The sequence below is a fragment of the Ascaphus truei genome, chromosome 3, assembly GCF_040206685.1.
Source record: "Ascaphus truei isolate aAscTru1 chromosome 3, aAscTru1.hap1, whole genome shotgun sequence".
Taxonomy (NCBI): domain Eukaryota; kingdom Metazoa; phylum Chordata; class Amphibia; order Anura; family Ascaphidae; genus Ascaphus; species Ascaphus truei.
Genome location: NC_134485.1, coordinates 382,353,801 through 382,376,585, shown reverse-complemented (window position 1 = coordinate 382,376,585; position 22,785 = coordinate 382,353,801). Strand labels below are relative to the sequence as shown.

The 22,785-nt window shown below is 42.9% G+C and overlaps 1 protein-coding gene across 4 annotated transcripts in view; it reads right to left on the bottom strand.

Moving 5' to 3' along the window:
- ALKBH8 (alkB homolog 8, tRNA methyltransferase) overlaps positions 1 to 22,433 on the bottom strand; it is a 77,785-nt gene extending 55,352 nt beyond the window's left edge. The window contains exons 1-7 of one of the 4 annotated variants that reach the window (XM_075592372.1): positions 22,403 to 22,433; positions 17,426 to 17,569; positions 11,794 to 12,034; positions 7,297 to 7,422; positions 5,254 to 5,349; positions 3,188 to 3,292; positions 1,096 to 1,166 (exon numbers count right to left, since the gene is read on the bottom strand). In XM_075592372.1, coding sequence (XP_075448487.1) covers positions 1,096 to 1,166; positions 3,188 to 3,292; positions 5,254 to 5,349; positions 7,297 to 7,422; positions 11,794 to 12,034; positions 17,426 to 17,569; positions 22,403 to 22,420 — 801 coding nt within the window. In that variant the 5' untranslated portion in view covers positions 22,421 to 22,433. Of the gene's footprint in view, positions 1 to 1,095; positions 1,167 to 3,187; positions 3,293 to 5,253; positions 5,350 to 7,296; positions 7,423 to 11,793; positions 12,035 to 17,425; positions 17,570 to 19,519; positions 19,655 to 22,187; positions 22,370 to 22,402 lie in introns of those variants that run through there. The other 3 variants (XM_075592375.1, XM_075592373.1, XM_075592374.1) reach the window with 3 other exon arrangements.
- Between the last annotated feature and the right edge of the window lie 352 nt (positions 22,434 to 22,785).

The window sequence follows — 22,785 nt, the reverse complement described above, 5'->3', positions numbered from 1 at the left end:
CTCAAAGCCAAAATGCGAGTTCCCCCCCTGAGCCTGAAATAGGGTCTTTTACGTGGTAGGCGTGTGGATATATTTTAGGAGGTTTGATTCATTTCAATATTCTTTGTATAGCTTTTAGCATATCTCCCAGAGTACCTCAGGTGTGCTCCTTTTTCAGCACAGGCATCTCTACCTAATTTATTTGGAGGGACATTTGAGGAAACATATATACAACTGGATTTGATGTAGCTTTAAGGGTTTCAAGGTTGTTTTTATCTTTATAGGATTTTTTCACTTTGTGTATTAAGTCGCATTACTGTAAACATTGTATAATCAAGTCTATGAATTCCTATACGTATTAGACTAATTTGCAAAACTATGGATACCTTCAATTACAGATGAAAGTCACAGCCAGACAAAGCCTTCCATTCATTATGATCTTACATTTTACTGAATGAAAAAAGTACGCAGAGTTTGCAGGTCCCAGATAGGCTCTTGATAAAGTGATTGTGGGAGTTTGAACTTTTTAAGACATTTACATCAGCCCAATTGAATGGTCCACAGCACAAAGTAGCACACAGCGTTTGCAGCGAAGTTGAGCTCTACTCAAATAGGTAACTGAACTTAAACAAAATCTGCAATGCTGAGTAGCAATTTGATGTAATTCCTTTATGGTTCCTGCAGCAATTTGAACGTTTAAGTAATATTCAATAATATTGTTCAAGATTCAGAGTGGGGCAATATGTAATACAAGCAGCATACAAGATCATCCATTAAACAGCCTCGAGATCAGATGTACAAAATGATACCAAGTACCAGTGCATCTTAAAACCCTCTCAAGTGAAAGGACATTAGTTTTACTAAAGTTTAGATCTAGTTCGGAAATTTGGTTCAAAATGCAGAAATAATACTAAAAACCCTTAGTTCGCCAAGTTTTAACTTTAATACAGACTGTATCTTGGACATAAACCATTGTTAAAATGTAACGATCTACACTCTCAGCTCACACAGATAGCACAAGTTTAGCCTCTTCAGTATCGGATGCAAAATGCGCATTACCTTTTATTCTCAAATACCAAGAATAAGTACATTTGTAATACATTGCTTTCATCTTACCTCTGCTCCCAAACTGATAGAGATGATTTCATCTTCAAAAGCAGAATGGGTATCAATGTGTGGCGGGATTCCTAGGAAATAGGAATTGGGACATTTTATATCTCAGGGCTGAAATTCAATTTGCAATGAAGCTCACTAATGAAGTGTGAGTAATATGTAAGGGACGGAGTGGGTCTTGGCTTAAGACCAACAAGTTACTGACTGAAAAGTAAAGATGATTGGAGTAAAAGTTCAAGACATCAATTGCCAAGTTGGAAATGTCAATGCAGCACTACAGTAAATCACAAAAGCATATGCTTCATTTATATAACCCCCTCAGAGCATTTTCACGTATTTCAAAAAGTTTAGTCCATAGGACAATAAGAAATTGCATATATTCCGTGTAGGTACCTGCTAAACGGAGTCTACTTTGACGAGGTTGGCAGGCTTGAATCATGTTTTGATTAGTGATGTACCGGGTACTCGAAAAATATCCAGTATCCGGCGCTTTATCAGCTACCCGGCAGCAGGGGAACTGGGACACCGGCACCGGGTAATTTCAGGGCAGCTGAAAATAGTCAAAACACTTACTTACCTGCAGCCGGCGACGGAAGACCGGTGGGGAAGGCCGCGGCGACATCTGAGACCAGCAGCAGAAGTCTTTGCTCATCCGGGGGGAGAAGCAGGAACAGAGCACACAGCTGATGCCTGTGTGAACCAGAGAAGCATGTGACCGGAGCAGGAGCGTTCCTATTGGACAGCCAGCTCCTCCCCAGCTGTCCAATAAGAACGCTCCTTCACACGCCTCCCCGGCTCACATAGGCATCAGCTGTGTGCTCTGTTCCTGCTGCTCCCTCCGGATGAATAAGACCTTCAGCTGCTGCCACCACCACCAGGACTTCTGCTGCTGGTCCCAGATATCACAGCGGTCTTCCTCACCGGTATTCCGTCCCTGCAGGTAAGTGCCGTCCGGGTAACCGGCCGTACCCATTATACCTGTGGTTTTTTTTTTGGTTTTTTTATGGACCCGGTACAACACTATTTTTGATCAAAAGATGCAACCAAATGACTCCTTTGTCACACAGACTTGGATTCTAAATGTATAAATGTCACTAGTATATTTTAGCCCAAATTGGTAGGAGCGCAGGAATTGTTCTTTGTTTGTCCATAAATGTAAGGACAATTCTTTTACCAGCAGCATACTGCACAAAGGGAGGAGCGCAGCTAATATGAACAGTATTTGTTTTCTAACTGTAATCACAGTGCACTCTGCATCATAGTAGTCTTTTATGGACAAAGACAACATACAGGCTTATTCTATATTCACTGAAGCCGGCGATCGGCTGTTGTCGACCGAAATTAGTACATATACACCACATCGAGACAATTGTTTTCACCTATCTCTATAGTGCATACATTGAGTTATCATCTTAAAACTTATTCTGCTGGGTAAGCAGACGGCTCAGAAAGCTCCCCCCTTTTCTTTCTTCAATTAAATTTGATCAATATAAAAATCACTTAATATCCGACATCTAATCACTGTAACAAATAGGGCTCTTTTATCAGATTTTTAACTAAGAAACTGACAAAATGTAGTCAAGAATATATTTTATTCTGTTTGTCGTTGATCCTAATATGAAGTATTTGAATTTATAGTAGTATTAAACATTAAGTATTAAAATTGCAAGCACAGATTACACGAATGATTCTTTCTTCTTTCATCAGTGTAAATTCTGATTATTAAGTAAAACACCCCGGCATTTGCAATGCTGGCAAAGCTACTATCTAATGTGTTTGATGGGGAGATTAGATCTTCTTATGTTATGAAATTAGGCATATACTGACAATATGTGAAGTCCTAGTGGGAATAAGACTATGTATTTGAACGTCAAACACCAATTACAATAACAACTCATGGAGCAGCTCAGTCTTTGCCATGGAAGGGAATTAACCCAGTGTCCATTCTCCATGTGAGCATGGTCATGTTACTTCCAAAGATTGGGCTGGGAGCTATATTGTGCACAATCCTGTTTGTTTATAGCGCTGTATACATTAATAGCACTATGAAAAAAATATATATATTATTGTTCACTGTTTGTTGGTCTTCTCTTACCTTGCCCTGGTTCATACTGATTTATTGTCAACTGATCCGGCTTAACCTTGATTAGTCCATGTTGCAAGCATTTATCCAGCGCTGCATTGCAAAAATCAGGCAGACCTGTATATATACATGAAAAAGAATGTATACAATGAAATATGCAATTTTCTACCAATAATATTGAATTGTCTTTGCACAGCACTATTGATGTACTTTTGAATTAAAGACATGGTGGAATAGTACAGTATGAGAATAATAGTTAAGAAGAAGACAGGGTGATAGAAGGAACGCCAACTCTTCTAGATCTAAAAGGATCCCACAGATCCTGTCCCTGCGCTCCCAATCTCTCACTGAAGAGCAGTAGAAAATGAATTGGAGATCCTGCAGAATGGTTGCAGCCAGCAGGCCCAAAGGAGTCTGAGGTCATAAGACCAGGACAGCTATGGACTGGGCTCGCTTCTTCACCTCAGTCAATCTCTAGTCTAGAGGGTTAAAGTGAGAAAGCAGCGGGAGAGAGCACTGGCCTTAGAAACAGACTTCGTGTCGGCAGAGTCATCTGGACCTAGTCACCTGTAATCGTGCTCTAGCTGCAGATAGAATTGTTATTGGTCTTTAACTAAACCAATTGTACTGTAAGTGCCATGGAGGTAAATGGGTAATGTTGCAGGTATGAGCAAGTGGGATTGTGTCTGCGGGTATATCTGGGATAGAATTGAGCGTACGTGGGAAGTGCCCACACTAACCGGTGTGGGGAATAGAGGTCATAGAGTTATGAGTATACAGGGACAATCAAAGGACTAGGACAACAGAGGAAGCTGAAGACATGTGAAGAAATTTGGGGAAACAGGGGACATTTGTGCAAAAATGCCGAGAGTATATACGAATGAGACACGCACCCACGGCTTTTGGTGCAAAGACTAGACACAGAAGAAAAGTCATTTTCTAGCGTGTGACTCAAAATAAGAAAAGTTATACTATTTAATATTTTGTGTGGGACTTGTCTATATCTTCCAGAGGTTACATTTTTGCTATCTAGTTAAAAAAAAAGTAGAAGAATCACAGTAAAAAAAGTGATACACTGTGAAGCCCTTTACAGCTTATTCACGTGAATATGACCTGTACAATATTACACACATGCAACGCAAATGTTCTATTTGGTCTTGTAACGATCATTTAATTGCATATTATATTGTATGTATCACTATTTTGTGCAAGCTTACAATTTTGGGGTAGTTTTATGGAGCCAAAGGAGAAGTTGTGTATGAGTTACCCGCCACATATATTACAGTGGGGGTTATTAGGTTTTGGATCTGCGGCCATCAGTTTAATCTTTTTACACTATAAAAATAAAGCACCAGGTGCAATGCATTGCAAGAAGCCCATGGCAGCAAAGGGGTTAAAAAGTGGCTCAGTACCCACTTCTGGAGCCAGGTTAAATAACTCTGTGTTATCATTTTGAATGATAATCAGTTTCTCAACGTTACTGCTCTGCTCCTGCACCCTAGAGGGGGTGGGAAAATTTCCAAGGGGGGCGCGGCGGCTACAGAGGACCCGCGCTCTCCCCAAAGGCACTTAAATTAAGTACCAGGGGGACCGGGCGAGGTTTCTGCAGCTTCTCCTAGCTGATCTACGGTGGTGCGTCGCCATGGTAACTGGCGTTAAATGACACTGCACATGACCCCGCGACATCATTTGATGCCAGAGCCTTGCATGAGGGGAGGGGCGCGAGCCGGGAGGTGAGAAGGCAGGGGGGGGACGCAGAGTCAAAACCTTGCGAACCCTTCTCTAAGGCAGGGGAGCACCAATTTTCCCCAATGCGCCCCTCTGGCTGTGCTCCCCTCCTTACAATTGCCATGTCAACGTGATGTCATGTGACCCCGCGTTGCCATGGCGAAGTGTCACGGAAGACATGGTAAGGGGCGTTGCAGAGGCCTCACGCGATCCCCCGGCATTCATTTAATGCCTTGGGTGAAGAGCGCGGGGCCTCTGCAACCTCCGCGCCCCCAGTGAAAAATCTTGCGCCCCCCTCCCCTGTTTGCGCACCCCTGCTCTAAGGATAAACGCTTTATTATATATTATACCTCCAGGTAAGGGCTGATCTTGGTCTACATTGTTGTTGTCATATCGAAACTCGTACCCGTAATGTTTCACGCGTCTATGTTTTAAGGACTTTTGACCTGCAGACAGATAGAATGAGTAAGACATGATTTAGCATTTCTAAAAAGAAACTAGAAAACAGAAATAGAACAAGATCCAGATATAAAAATAACCTTACATTGTTTGTGACAAAGTCGACAAAAGTTACAGCCAATACTCGAGTCCAAGCAGCCTTGCAGTGCAAACCTGAAGAAGGTACATTTGGACCGAAGCACTGGCTCAGACTTTGTCGTCATTCCATTAGTAATGTAAGCCATTTTTCAATCTCTGGTAAACTTCAACTTTGCTTTAACTTGACATTGAAATGGTCAGGCAGTTCTGTTTTGTCTTAGATACTTTGACATTTCATTGATTATTATTTATTACGGCTTGTTTTGAAACACCATCAGAGACTACAGTACATAAGTCTTCAGAAGCACAATTTATTTCCAATAGAGTATTATCAGACATTAAAAATATAATAAATTCAGTTCTTCTGACATGTATTTCAACTAGATTTGCAACAAACACCAATGTGATTAAATTAGGCACAAAGTGCCCTGTCCTGTACAGGACAAAGTGTAATCAATCGTAATATTAAGGGATTCAAAAAATAAGTGTCAAATACAATATATATAATAAACACAATAATTACTGTGCCAAAAATAGTGCAATAATAGTGAATGATAGTTGTAACTCCCTGCTAGGACCCTCTGGTAGGGACTGTCTTCACTGATCCCTCAAGGCTGCTGTTTTCTTCACAATCCAGGGGGAGCATGGGAGACAATCAACAAAAAACAGAAAAAATATCAAAGTGCAGGTGTCTTATGCAAATACTGGATCATGAAAAGCCTGGGATCATATGAAGTGCCTACTCAGTGTAGTAGATAATATAAACGCAACTCCAAAACTGTGGCAAAAACTTGCTTGTGTAGGATGTTCAGGAGAAATGTACAATATGTACGATCATAAACGCATTATCACAATATATCAGACATAGTTGGGTGAACAGCCCGTCTCCTCTGTGACGCTGGTCGTCTGGGGGAAGTGTGGCACTCCTGATGAAGGCAAGGGATTTGGGAAACGTGTGAGTTCCCAGGTCCTCCGAGCACTCGCAGATGCGTTCTCCCAGCCTAAACCGGAAGTGACGTGGTATACACCGGAAGTGGCGAAGCGCAGCCTGCGGGAGTCGCCAGCAAGGAGGCAGTCAGCTGGGGAGGCTTCCCCAGACCACCAGCGTCTCGGAGGAGACGGCGGTGGTGAGCTTTTCATTATCCAGTATTTGCATAAGACACCTGCACTTAGATATTGTTTCTGTTTTTTTGTTGATTTTCAACTAGATTTACCACAACCTTAATAAATAAACTATGGCCTTCTGTTGTATTGGTCCATTTATAAAAATATAGCTTATTTTTTTTCCAAGTCTGCTTTAGGCTGTGCTTATAGTGCCGGCGACAGCGACCTTGCGTCAAAACAAATGCATTGCCGCCGTCGCGTGCACTTATAGTAAGCCTGGCGCGACGGCTTGGTCGTGATCGCTGGAAGTCATCTCAATTTGATTTTTCCAGTGACCGCAGTCTGACGTCACCGGCACTATAAGCGTAGCGCCTTAGTTTAGATTGTCTTGTTTTCTACGAGAGTGGTAGGTTCCGAGAAGAAAGTTGCCTGTCAAATGTTATTGGTTAATTTATGTGGCAAGCATAAGCTTACAAACAAAACCAGTTTGATAAAAAAACGTATCTTGAGCTTCTATGTAACAAAAACAATGATGCTTTTCCAATAAGGTCAGTCATTCCAGATAAGAGGCAATACAATTTAATAGGATAAGACAACATACAAAAATGATAATTTTCTATAGGGTAAATACAACTTAAACAGTAATCTATTTAAACTTTTTTTTTTTTTTTTTTTTTTAAACCAAAGATTTTAAATATGTTTTTTAATGCACTGTAGGTCCCTCCACCACAAGAGTAGATAAGGATACTTACTGGTGTCATTATCTGTGGCCCAGTCAATACTTTCCAACATTATCTTCTCCACTTCAGGGGGTACAAATTCTTCTACTATTACCAGGCCAGGAGGTAATGCCGGAGGTAACACTTCTTTCACATCAACTGTGGGTAAGAGTAAAATGGAAAGTACTCTCTTAGCATGATTACCATCCTTCATGTCAAAGACCTATAGTTTCCCCCACACATTTCTACTGGCCGATGAACTCATCTTTACAAAGAATAGGCTACATCCTTAACTGGCACAGGCAGTGCGTACAAACTGATAGTAAAAAAAACAGGCAAAGAAGGGAGGGTAGCCATGTTGGTCCTTTCTTACATGGACCAACAAATAGTTGATATGTTACAAGCTTTCGAACTTCTCAGGGTCCTTCATCGGGTTCCCTAATGAGAGGTTTGAAAGATTGTAACATACCAACTACTTGTTAGTCCAATAAAAGGTATCATACCATATACTCCCCTCCTTTGTTTCTAGACAGTGAAAAATACAGGGATTCAAGGAACTTGAGGTGAAATAAGAAACCGATTTACAATTCTGCAATCCTGAATCAGAAACAGATGATACCACAGTACATAGCAGGGAAGCATGTACAAATTACAAAAGGGTCAAGTGGCTCCTTGTAGTAAAGAAAGATTTCTGGCTACAAGTGATAACATTGCTGTAGGAATAATGTTGTGTGTAACCACAAAGAAAGTGTAAAGAATGTGGCCAAGTAATAGAAAAGCATGCAGTAAAGGTAGGTACAACTGGTGGAGAAGTACTCTTGCAAAGTCTACTTCCTCGTATTCAGTTAGAAACGAAAAAAATTAAATAACGTACATAAATAAAAAAACAAGAAAAGTCCACGCTCCATGTGTAAAATCAATGTGACAATTTAATTCAACTGAAGAAATCTAAAATCATCTCGCTCACAAACACCAGATAATTTTGAGCATTGTACGAGAAAAACTCAAGCTCCATCACTGCCACAGTTGAAATCCAGTAACAGAGCTCGAGTTTTACTCATACAATGCTCAAAATTATCTGGCGTTTGTGAGCGAGATGCTTTTAGATTTGTCCAGTTTAATTAAATTGTCACATTGATTTTACACATGGAGTGTGCGCTTTCTTTTCTTGTTTTTTTAGGATTCATCATGGGAAGTGGTTAATCCTTGAAGAAAGCAGCCTGGAACTCCGGATGACAATTATTGTGGGTTTTATACACGCTTATTTATTTGTTATACTGCAATACATTTTTCTGAACTTTTTTTTATTGATTTTCATATATGTTTTGAATTTTTACCGTCATATTCAGAGATACCAAAAAAAAGGTGTAGAACCGGAGCACAACCAAAAAATTTCAGTAATCCAGGGCAACTCCAAATAAAAATCGATTTATTGTGAAGCTCAAGCGAATGACAGATGAAAAATGCACCTACGCGTTTCGTGCGCAAGCTCTTTATCTAGGTATCAACACCAACCTAAAGGATTGCACGCCCTGGAGTTGCTGGACTATCCTAAGAGGGAGGTTAACAGGTAATGGGCTTCAGCCCTGAGTTAAGTTACCCTGCTCTCCTACCATTAAGTATTTAATATACTGCAGAGAGGATATCATTGTGTGCCATATACTGTGGTTACCTGACAGATACCACTAGGCGCTTACTCCTCTTTACTACCATTATACATGGACTGTTTTCCTTGTGGACAAATACTACAGAACCCAGGATTTATATGAACATATCATATAAGATGTTTACAGGGTTCACATGTGATTTTGAGCACCATTTCACACCATATTCTACATATTCAGATACACAGCATTATTACAGGCATACGCCGCATTAACATACGCAATGGGACCGGAGCATGTATGTAAAGCGAAAATGTACTTAAAGTGAAGCAGTACCTTTTCCCAACTTATCGATGCATGTACTGTACTGCAATCATCATATACGTGCATAACTGATGGAAATAACGCATGTGTAACAGGCTCTATAGTCTCCCCGCTTGCGCACAGCTTCGGTACAGGTAGGGAGCCGGTATTGCTGTTCAGGACGTGCTGACAGTCGCATGCGCGAGCTGCCGTTTACATATTGGGCGCTATGTACTTACTCGCGAGTGTACTTAAAGTGAGTGTCCTTAAACCGGGGTATGCCTGTATACATTTATCATATTGTGATCACCCCACAGTGTGCTATATTGGTACCCAAGTGGTTTAATTAACCCTCATTTAGTCATTGATATTATATTCTGTTGGTTTTGGATACTTACAAATTATACAACAATATTTGTGTGTAGGGTGTCGTCTATCCATTTCTTACAAAAATGTACTTTTAGACTAAATCTGCATTTCATATAATATATGATATGCCCTGGGCTAGACCATAAACATACTAGCACGTGAAAGCTCCTTCTTTGGAGATCTGGTGTGAAAATGCAGGAGATTCACAGATCTTCCATTGATTTGCATTGGAAAGAGAGAAATATTTTCAGAGATAGAAGGTAATCATCAATGTTCAGCTAAAAACACAGTAACGCTTTCTGACAAAATCAGGAGAATTTGTGCTAAGAGATATAATTATCTTGTAAAACATCATGAAACTACACCAAATCCATAAGTATCTATCACAAATGTTAAATTAGTTCAATATTGTTTATTAAATGAAGAATAAAAAGGATAACCATTTAACTGTGGAAGGTACCATTTTATTAATAAGCCAGAACATGTCCTATATTGTAATTTTTGTGCTTAATAAATGTGTCGTTACCTTTAGAAAGCTTGGCAGGAATAATAGACAATTCATCATTTTCGAATGTAGCGTATAATAAATCCTCAAATAAACCAAGTCAGTGTTTGAACACAGTAGTTTAAAGGTAAATAGAAGGGTACGGTCGTTGATAAATTATATGGTAGGAAGCTGATGGAGATCGCGTGGATGAATAGACTTAATCCAAACTAACACACACAACCTCCGCAAGCTAAGATCGCAAACCCACCATATATACTTATGTCAAAAGAAGTGCCACAGAGTTTGTGACCTCAAGTACAACAAAAGACAAAAAGCCTCAGTGTGACATCCAATATGACAAATTATATAGTCAAATACGTATCTGTTTTTCTTTCCATAAAAATTATTTGGCCAAAACATTAAGCTTGCAAACCATGCCAAGCTATCCCCTCTTTTGCAAGTCCTAACTACTTACTATACCTGACTTTTTGTCTTTTATTAATCCAAACTAAAATCAGACCAATACATAAGCATAATATTTACATCTCATGAAGATTTCATCTATTCTACTAATACAAAATCCAGATCCTGGTTCCCAGGGGTTAAGGTTCATTTTACATCCATGTGTCTATGTCTGGATAGGTATATATGCCTATGGTCCCCCTTAATCCCTCCACCCCTTAGAATACATTTTAGTGCGTATGAGTTGCATAAAGATAATACACTTTGTTGATAATCATTGTCTAGGGCGAGGAAAAAAATGAGAGAAAATCTGTAAGAAAACAAAAAACTAATTCAAAGATTCAAAGTATTGACTGCCATTACATGTATATGTTGTAACCATAGGCTTCGTTATCACACTTATTTCACTGTACATGTCAATTTACAATAAAGAATTATCAAAAAAAAAAAAAAAACATGCTAAAAAAAAAACACAACGGTAATAATAATACAATACAGGCATACCCCGGTTTAAGGACACTCACTTTAAGTACACTCGCGAGTAAGGACATATCGCCCAATAGGCAAACGGCAGCTCGCACATGCGCCTGTCAGCATGTCCTGATCAGCAATACCAGCTCCCTACCTGTACTGAAGCTGTGCGCAAGCAGGGAGACTATAGAGCCTGTTACAAATGTGTTATTTACGTCAGTTATGCATGTATATGACGTTTGCAGTACAGTACATGCATCGATAAGTGGGAAAAAGGTAGTGCTTCACTTTAAGTACATTTTCGCTTTACATACATGCTCTGGTCCCATTGCGTACGTTAATGCGGGGTATGCCTGTAAATAGGCAAATAAGATAATGCAAATCTGGTATAAAGACTATAGTTGTAAATAACATTAAAACTGTTAGATGAACACAAGTATTCCTCTTTCACCAAAGGGAACAGGAATTTAAATTAAATATGCAAGTCAAGGTTTTCTGGTGATTTAGGTCATTGATTTAAATAATCTTGAATTAAATCAACACACTTCTCTTTCCCACTGAAAGGGAGCATACTTCACCTATGATGCTATGTAAATAATTCTGAATATTTAGGCGTGTAAACCTATCAGGGTTAATATTGCCCTTCAGAAGGGTTTATAAAAGTACAGAAAGCAGAGCCATTTCCACATCGCCTGTTTTCTCAGCACTGAATTACACTGAAGCTGTGCAGGACGGTATCGTGATTTCCTCTGACTGTGCCTCATGTTTTTTCAATAACAGTAACAAGTAATACGCAGAGGGGAAAAAAAAAAAAACACACTGCAAAATATATACCTTTTTCAACAAAACTCAAATACAGGGTTATTTTCTGCCCAGGGTCGTCAGGTGAGATTTCTCGGCCACTCAGTGAACTGTAAGCATGTATGGCCTCCTCTGTTGTACCATATGTGACAAATGAATATGGCTTGTTTGGGGGCATTAGGAGTGCTTCAACCAGCCCACCTGTCTCCAATACAGCAAGCAGCTGCTGTCTGTTTACTCCGTTCCCCAGACCTCCATTGGCAACCACGAGGCTCTAAATGAAAAAAAAGAGTAGAAAAAGATTGCTAGGACCCAAGCATTTGTAATTAATAACCGATATATTTATGTAGTGAATCCCTCTGGGGGTCTCCTGAAGCTAAACCAACGAGTTCGTTAGAACTTAGGTCGCAAGATATGGGCTGCTGTTTCAAGTCCCTTCTGGGAAATCAAAATGGCTGCCATCTAAGCAGAGCCAGCTTGAAATTTAGCGGGGCTCGGTGTCGGGGGGAGAGCGCGGGTCCTCTTACCCGCGCTGGCATCTCCTCGTGCTCATTTCAGCGACGTCGCAGTGTCATATGACGTCGCAACATCACGTCATGCCAACGTGACACCGCAAAGTCGCAAGGTTGAGGAGATGCCAGAGAGGAGAAGCCAGGTAGAAGGTAAGAGGCACTTACAGAGGCCCCACGTCCTCCCCCAGCAATCAGTTTAACTATTGTGAGGAAGAGGGCAGGGACTCTGTAAGCGCGAGGCTCGGTGCCGATCGATCACAGGAGAACGGATTGATCAGAAACTTAGCTAATTACTTGGCAGTGTGCAGATTGTATTGATGCACATATTGAATGGGAAAAAAATGTTTAAAAAACGGTAGTTTTAACTGCTGCTTTAAAATAAAAACGTAAAAGAAAAATCCTATTGAATGAACAGAACATACGATGGACTATTGTTTAAATATGAATAAACTAATAATTCTCTTTACAGCACTTGTCCTTTCATATTCAGAGGCTCCGAGTTTTTAATTCAGAAATGCAATCTGATGTGGTTTAAAACTGTTAACGTTCAAAGTGGCAGATTTAAGAGAAGAACACACACACATATATATATATATATATATATGTGAAGGAGTGGCTCATGGGAGAAGGAGTCAGTGAGTAAAGACACTGACTGGCACTGAGATTGCTGCAGGGGAGCCTGGTTCAATTCCTGGTGTCGGCTCCTTGTGACCTTGGTCAAGTCACTTTATCTCCCTGTGCCTCAGGCACCAAAAACATAGATTGTAAGCTCCACGGGGCAGGGAACTGTGCCTACAAAATGTCTCTGTAAAGCGCTGTGTACAATTAGCAGCGCTATACAAGAACATGCTAATATATATATATACATATATATATATATATGCAAATATAACTGTATGCTCATCTGCATGTCTTAGGCAGGTCTGCAACCCCGCCTTTCCCCATTATCACCCAGCACACAGCACTTCCACTGCAGCAAGGGATTCTGGGAAATGACATGCAAATGAGCACACAGTGTCACTTTTTGCCTCAATAACCATTTTTAACATGGTTCCCTATAGGCATATGCAAATATAACTGTATGCTCATCTGCATGTCTTAGGCAGGTCTGCAACCCCGCCTTTCCCCATTATCACCCAGCATACAGCACTTCCACTGCAGCAAGGGATTCTTGGAAATGACATGCAAATGAGCACACAGTGTCACTTTTTGCCTCAATAACCATTTTTAACATGGTTCCCTATAGGCTTAAGCTTGCTGCATGGTCACAGCTTTGAGCACAGCCAGGGTTAAGGTGCATACCCAGAAAACCACCCACAGACAGCTGTTTCGACCTCGATGGGTCTCCTCTGTGTGGGGTTGATTTTACTGGGAATGCAAGAGAGGCTATGGGATAGGCCAAACCATAATACTGAGTTAAGTTATGGTGAGTAAAAAAAGTGACAAAAACCCTCCACAGGAAAGCAAATGATAACGGCATCACTATGTTTGCGGTCAGATCTAAACTCGAAAGCAGGCTGTGACAAGACTATTGCCTTACCATAGATAATTTCAGTGATCTAAGCCCTTTAAAGAAAATAGTAGCACTGTGTGTGATTCTGAGAAATTCTATATTTTTTTTACAAACATCGGAGCTAAGCACGTTGGAGTTCAATTTAGAAAACTTCATACAATATTTATGCTTTAAAAACAGAAAAAGGAGATATTCCTTTTTAAAATAAATACCACTCATTAAAAAGAAAATTGAACTGTGAAAACTGTGGTATTGCACTATTGCTTTTTGACCTCTAGTCATTTTGTAAAGAATTATATCAATAAAAGCGTATGCCCCTACACACACACCTATATATTGAAGAGAAAAAAAACCCCATAAAACAATAGATGGCATAAAACAATACATAAATAAGGGGGGGAAATAACACACAAAAAATTAAAAATGACACTGATATGAAAAGGTGCAACATAAAACGCCAAATGGAAAATAAAAAGCTGTGTGTGCTGAGCACGCGCATAGTAAGTGAAACTTCTTTGTTTTTTGTCACAGAAATTGTATTTGTGATGGTGATGTTTTTAATTAAAAATCACAACACAATTTCCCTTCCAAAACACAAAAGTTTGACCGCATGTTTTAGCTATTTGCACGTCTATATTTATAGTAACTGAATTCTGTGTCTGCGTGCGTCAGTCAGTGTGTGTGTGTGTCTCTCTCTCTGTGGTGTGTATGTCTCTCTCTGTGTCCTACCCCCCCCCCCCTCCTGACTTCCCCCCACCCTGGGTGGAGCTGCGGACACGGGGGACTCTGTCTGAGTCTCCTCCCCGCTGCGGGCTGTGTTTCCTGCTGCAGCCAGCCCCCCAGCGGAGGTACGGGACATGGGAGGTGCTCGGCAGCTCATGGGGGGAGGGAGGGATAGGCACATCACTCGGGGCGGTGTTCGGCGCATCACTGGGGTGTGTGTGTCAGTCTGTATGTATCAGTCAGTGTATGTGTGTCAGTCAGTGTATGTGTGTGTCAGTCAGTGAGTGAGTGTGTCAGTCAGTGTATGTGTGTGTCAGTCAGTGAGTGAGTGTGTCAGTCAGTGTATGTGTATGTGTCTGTGTGTCCATGGCGCGGCCCGCAGCGGGCACCTCACCACGAACAGCTGAAGAATTGGAGCTGAAGAATTTGGAGCTGAAGAATACAAGAACTGTACTCTGTACTTCATGAACCCTGCAACTGGGAGACCCTGGCTTTCTAAATGCTCTGACAATTTTGTCACATCTAAAGACTAACTTTCAAAGCTTCTGTGTAACCTTCAGTGCTACACTGCCCTCCCAGACCTGATTTATACTTCTGCTATTTCAACTCTTCTTATCCTCCAATACCTGGGACGTCTCTCCCAGCATCTCATAACGCCCTCCCTATTACTTTTCCTTAGGCTAAGGCCCCGCTGCACGCGCCCGCACGGCCGCCTTGCTTGCCGGCGGCGCGCGCAATTCACTGCACCACGACCTGCAGTGATTTTTTTCCGGCGCGGGGGGGCGTGGCCAAAATGGGTGGGGGCGGGACCATCCCACAGCACAGCGCTGCAGCCCCTCAGCTCCACAGCAGTCCCTCAGCTCCACAGCAGCCCCTGCAATTGACCGCTCCCTGCGGTCTGTAGGGAGAGGGAGCTGGGGGCGGCGTGGTTTGAGCGGGGGGCGGCGTGGTTTGAGCGGGGGGCGGCGTGGTTTGAGCGGGGGGCGGCGTGGTTTGAGCAGGAGGGCGGCGTGGTTTGAGCGGGGGGCGGCGTGGTTTGAGTGGGGGGCGGCGTGGTTTGAGCGGGGGGCTCTCGTGCTGTCCCCCCCCCCCAACCTGTCGGTCCCTCTCCCCCCCTCCCGGAGCCCCCATCCTCTCCCCCCCTCCCGGAGCAGGGGCAGTCTGCGAAACGGGCACCAGAGGAGTGGGGGGGGGGAGGGGGGCGCTATGCACGGCTGCACAGACAGGGTAGCCGCCTCCCTTCCCTCCCCGTAGCCGCCTCCCTTCCCTCCCCGTAGCCGCCTCCCTTCCCTCCCCTTAGCCGCCTCCCTTCCCTCATTGGCCGACTGCTGCACCACGTGACGCGTCAGCGCTTCTGATCACCAGAAGCTGGCAGCATCGGCCGGCTGACGCGTCACAGCACGCAGTCAGCCACGTCTGAAGGAGCCAGCGGGGGACCTCCAGACAGGAGGAAAGGAGCTGGTGGCCCGCGCGCAGCGGGACCAAAGCCTTATGCTGTGTCCTCACTCCTTTGTAAACATTTCCTTTCTCTCCAACTTCCCTACTCTCCTCCTATCCACATTTCTTCACCTCTCCTCCCCTCCACCTATGCTTGTGCCTATACACTGCATCATTATGTACACAATTATTTCCTACCAACTTCTACACCCCTCAATAAAAAGCACCCACAAATCCTCATCTCACCTACTCTCTCTCTACTCCTTGCTGCTGGGGAGATCCCTCCTAATCCTGGGCCTAACCATATACATGCCTGCTCTCACCCACGCCTCCCTGACACTTCTTTCCCTGCTAATGGTGTTAACCCATCTAATATCGACCAACCTGAAAACTCACCTCTCAAAAGAAGCATTCCAATAGCCTGCACTCATGCCTACTGTCCCACACTCAGTCACTCCTACTAACAATTGTGGCCAAGCACTGCAATCTACTGCACTGATTCCCTCACCTGCTGTCTCTGTAAGTCTCCTAACATAACACTTAGATTGTAAGCTCCCCGGGTAAGGATTTCCTTTTCCTATTATAGGACTTTGCTGAGCTTATTGATTATAATTCCCTGTACTGTACTGTATTGTCTTTGTAGAGCGTTGAGTACACTGTCGGCACTATATAAATAATGACATACATACATACATACATACATACATACCTTCCCTGTCTCTGATAGACTGAGCGGCCTGTCACTCACCCAGGAAACACTGGGGAGGGGGTGATATATATATATATATATATTTATTTTTGTCCTTCCTATGACAGTACACACAACCAGGGCCGCCGACAGGGGGGAGAGCCAGGGCAAGAGCGCCGGGCCCGGTGGCTGCGGGAGATCTTGCCAGCCATGGCTGGAAGTTGGGCCCTACCTCTGGCCGGGTCCAACTTCTTCGCCCGGCTGCATATGTATATTTATGTATATATTTATATAATATTCATAATTCATTTAATTTGGAGATTTCATCTTCAGAAGTAACAGCATATTGCATATGGGTATCTGTTTACAAATGGTGTGTGTGTGTGTATATGTGTCAAACACATACCCATATTCAATATGCTGTTGCTTATGAAGGTTACATCCCCAAATTAAATGGAGTTTACATGTTTTCCCCATTATAAAGGGAAAATTGTGAGTGCACATGTACACACACACACACACACACACACACACACAAACACAAACACAAACTCGCCACCTTCTCCTGTAGAGTGAACATCAGATTACCACATAGAAGTGTTTTATACCTATTTGCTAATTGGAGAATTGGTAAGAAGTTTGGAACCTGAAAGGAGGGGCCAGACGTCTACAAATAATTATTTAGCAAAACAGAATTAGGTGGTCCCAGAGCTACCCATGTAACGGAAGGTATCAGTAACACTTTATAATATGGAAAACAAATACAAAGTAAGTTAAAATGCACTGAGCTACCTTTGAGGGGTGTGATATAGTTTCAACGCCTTCATGTCTTAGCAAAGTATTCTTGGTCTTTGCCTGTTTCCTTATCAGCTTCTTCTCCTCTTTGCTGAGTTTTGTTTTAGTTTCCGTAGTGTTGTTCATTCTCTGAAGTGGACACTAGAAAAATACAAAACAAACCAGTTTCATAATATGTGAAAAGTATGAATGTTATATTTTTAACCACTTCTGCATGTGGACATGAACCCCTCACTGCAAGAGAAGTCAGCAATGTATTAAACGTGGGTTAAACTGTTGAGCCGATAAAAATAGAACTACAACCGACTGGATAGAAAGATATGGTTTTGGACCAAAACAAAACTTCTCATTTTCCCAAACACTTACATCAAACCATGTTGCAACTCCCCATCAGAAATGCAAAAAAGATACAGCTCAACCCCCTTATAACGCTGTGCTTGGGGTCCAAAGAATCACATCGCGTTAGAAATAATGTACAATTGTATGCATTGTACAATAAAGTATTTAAGATACCAATAAGCGTGTTGTAAAGTATTCCTAAATACGAAAATTGGGAGCCATGCTTGCATCGCGTTATAAGCGGATTCGCGTTATAACGGGGTTGAGCTGTATATATATTTTCCAGGTACAGTTTGCCCTTTGGATCAACTGCAGTGGATGTGTTTCCTACAATATTGAGGACATTCCCTCCAATCTAAGCAAAGGACAGTTGACAGACCCAAGTTATGTATGCTGTACAAAATAATTACTACTTCTACCCTCGTATTTATTTATTTTGTTTTATTATTTTTACCACGGATTGTACCTATTAGATGTTTTTATGATTTCTCAATTGAAAAGAGAAAATCAAAATATTAAATATTTTTATGAATATTTTAGTTTTGCCTGCATGATCTCAGGGGAAATAAAGTTTGGGTGGACACCCAATGACTGTCTTTATGTACATGCACATTAACCCAGGTAACTGCTGAACTGGTTTGGGATTGAAAAACTGGCCCCCTGGGTCCTATTCTATAAGCTGTGAAGTGGCCAATAGCATTGTAATACTCTCAAAACTCTTGTTGACCTGAATGGGTGTTTTTGGTAAGTTGCCGCTTCGGAGCTTATAGAAAAAGCCACTGTGTTTTGGGGATGAATTCTGAATGCATCTGCCTTGTTCAGAGGTATTGCAAAGTTTCATTACAGTGTGTTTTCAACCTTTTTTTGTTCGGGGAACTCCAGAATTCGATTGTGAAATTCTGGAGAACCCCAACCCGTCTCTCACCCCCTCATCCCCGTCTTTTGTGTCTCTCCCCCCTCACACTCTCCCCCTTACACACACACACTCCCCCACCCCTCCCACTCACCCCTCCCCCCACACACTCTCCCCCACCCCTCCCCCCCACACACTCTCCCCCCTCCCCACCCCCCCACACACACTCTCCCCCCTCCCCACCCCCCCACACACACACTCACCCCCTCATCCCCGTCTTTTGTGTCTCTCCCCCCTCACACTCTCCCCCTTACACACACACACTCCCCCACCCCTCCCACACACTCTCCCCCACCCCTCCCACAAACTCTCCCCCCACCCCTCCCCACCCCCCCACACACTCTCCCCCAACACACTCTCCCCCCACACTCTCCCCCACCCCTCCCCCCCACACACACTCTCCCCCCTCCCCACCCCCCCACACACACACTCACCCCCTCATCCCCGTCTTTTGTGTCTCTCCCCCCTACACACACACACTCCCCCACCCCTCCCACTCACCCCCACCCCTCCCCCACACACACTCTCCCCCCTCCCCTCCCCACCCCCACTCACCCCCTCATCCCCGTCTTGTGTCTCTCCCCCCTCACACCCCTCCCACCCCTCCCCCCCACACACTCTCCCCCCACCCCCCCACACACTCTCCCCCACCCCTACCCCCCACACACACTCTCCCCCCCTCCCCACCCCCCCACACACACACTCTTCCCACCCCCCCACACACACACTCTCCCCCCTCCCCACCCCCCCACACACACACTCTTCCCACCCCCCCACACACACACACTCTCCCCCTCCCGCCTCCACTCTCCCCCTCCCCACACTCTCCCCCCTCTCACAGATACACAGTGTCTTTAAGGGAGTTGGCTCTCGCGCCGATTCTTCTCTCTCCTGTCGGCTGGAAGTTGACGGCAGAAGCAGGGAGAGGAAAGAGCAGTGATCTGCTGCTGATGACAGGTCACTGCTATGTGAGGGCGCTTCCGCGCCTGGAACAGCTGGGAGAGTTATCCCAGCACTCCCCCTCTGGTGGCCGTGGAACACCGGTTGAAAAATCACTGGTTCATTAGCTCTACTGGTCCTGGCGAAGTACAGATCTCGAAAGGATGGGATACTTTTTAATTAACGAACAAGACAGTGCTTTGTAAATGAACATTATGAAGTCTATAACATACTGTTACATGTGCTGAAGGAGTAACATATTCCTAAGGACACCCATAGTGAAGTGTGTTTTAGTAAAGTAAAATACTATCAGCGGGTAAGTATTCTGCGTACATCAGAGAAGATAATCACAGGCACATCATGAGTCAGGTTACCAATCACAGGAAACACAGCAGGTCTGGAGTAGGGTCATCATCTACAGGTAGGAGGCCTCTCTCACAAGGGCACAATAGATCCTCCTTGATGTCCCCCCTTTTTTGAAATCTGATTAAGTGGCGTACGCGCTACGAAATGCGTAGGATGGTTCTATTTTAGATTTGTGCAAGTTTTATCTATATGATTTTTACGGTATTCTCTGTATGACCCTGTTTGTGGCTGTTGGCTGCGCTATTTTTTTGTACCAACACCTGTGATCTATTAGGGTGCTGATTCGAGTGCCGGTACGGATTACAGCCTCAGCCGCAGCAGTGCTCTGAGCAAGTTCTATCCAAGCACAGCGTGTGGGTACTCCGGTGTGGTACTCTGTTGCGATCTTGCTAACTACTCCCTTTACCCCCTGCTCTTATGGTACAAGAGAGAATAGGAGGTTGTTATCATTCTGAGGACTCTAACCTATGCATAAGGAACTTAAAGGGACTTTGTGGTATCCATTTTTGAATGTGATTCCCAAATGAGGCCTAATTTACCCTCAATCTGAAGTGGGGAGAGGAGTTTTTTTCCAACTACCGGGACTTCTTACACACCATAAACCAAGCCCTGCGGGATCGTGGGGATGGGAGGATAGGTGACGCCATTGCAGTGTGTTTCCAGCATACAGAAGGTTTGATCGGAAAAAAGAGGGGACATCAAGGAGGATCTATTGTGCCCGTGTGAGAGGCCACCTACCTGTAGATGACGACCCTACTCCAGACCTGTGTATCCTGTGATTGGTAACCTGACTCATGATGTGCCTGTGATTATCTTCTCTGATGTACACAGAATACTTACCTGCTGATAGTATTTTACTTTACTAAAACACACTTTCACTGAGCGTTTTTGCACTCTCTTTCTCTTTTAGTGGTTAGGGGGTGCCGAGCCACCCCCGTTCATAGCTGCAGATGCTCAATTTATTAACCCCAGTATACGTGTTGTATATTTTGTTTAATTCACATTGTACTTAATATGGTGGGTACTATGGGAGTTGTAGTTTTATGTTATCTACACATTCTATATTATTGGTATCACTTAATGTTTACAGTAGCGCACTTTAAATTCACTACTTTTCAGTTTCCTAACGACATCGCCTCTAATGTGGGTGAACTTAGTTCAAATCTAATTGTGAGTTCTCCTTGTGATTATATGCAAGTCCCTATCTTCCTGTGCCTCTGACACCAAGAATAAGACTGTGGACTCCAGTCCAGGGCCAGCACTCATTGGATTGTGAGGTCTTCGGGGCAGGAACTCATTGGAATGAAATCTCTTCGGGGCAGGAACTCATTGGAATGAAATCTCTTCGGGGCAGGAACTCATTGGAATGAAATCTCTTCGGGGCAGGGGTTCATTGTGGTAATAACTTTCTATATACAATAAAATATTATTATGTTATGTACACATGGAAAACAGACCTGTACGGTTTGGAAAGCTCTAAACGCTATTACACATATGAAGAACTCTCTCATTCAGAAATAAAACATCCCTCTTCTTTCAGATTTCGTTTTCTCTACCCACATGTATGCATGAAAGCGATACACAATATAAAATCACCAATCCTACAGATATTAAAACAAGACAAAGACTAGCATAAAATACTTTAAGCCAAAGGACGCCAGCCTAAATTTGCAATGAATTGCTACTTGCTACCACAGGGTGGTGTCCTATGACCATGGATAGCAAATACGACATGTCAAATTATATATAAATTGCAGTTAAATTAAAACACACCAGAAAGAAAAACCTATAGTGCATAGAAAAAACACAGAACATTGTGTATAATTCCCCACTCCAATAGTCCAAACTCACAGGAATTCTTCTTGATAAAGCCTTTTTGTCAATATATCCAATAGATACAATCCCTATTTAAAATACATTTATCAGATCTACTGCTCTAAGCAGCTGAAGGTTCAGATCTTCAACCAATGGGTGCAGGAGAAAGAACTATCCCCTGATCTCATACTGAGTGAAATATAAACAGATGCAGGTGGCCTGTACATTACCCCCAAAACAGGTACTGTGCCTGCTTAACAGATACAGGGTACCAAATAGGAGTTAGGGGCCAATATTAAGCCCCGGACTTCTTAATAGAGATGTGATTCTCCATATTCTAAAATTACCCAGAATAATTAGAAATACCAAAGAATGTCAACACGTTACCACTTTGCTATTGCACTGCTTGTATTTTTAGCCTATCCATCCGACAGCTTTAACAAAGACTTGTATAGTTGTCTTAAACCGTTTCAGTGCTGCAGGAACCTGCACAGCAGTGGCAAATACTGTGCAGTATCACACACTCCTCCAGCACGCAAGATAACAATCCTAAACTGAGACCTACAACGTTAACACATCCCCCTGCAAATCACGCACGTTACCTTGCTGCAGGCAGCCATTACCAGGAAGCTGTCTAATTACTACAACTCCCAGAATCCCTTGCTGACCTATCTGCCTACAATTCCCATGATTCTCTGCCTAGTCATCTCCTGCACCTGGGAGCTGCAGTCGTTTTATTTACCTGTAGTGTGACAATCTTTACAGATTTATAACTTGGTTGAAACATTTGTGACCTTCAAAAAGTGTATTGCATTAAATGACTGAATGCTTTTACATTTAGTCCTGTTTTGCTGATGTGATTACTACATCCTACTGTTTTAGTGCGGTGCTAAAAACACTTCAATGTCTACAGCAGGCCCGTCAAACTCAGAATAGCTTGGGGGGCAATTGTTACAAGTGACAGCAAGACTCGGGTCGCATCAGC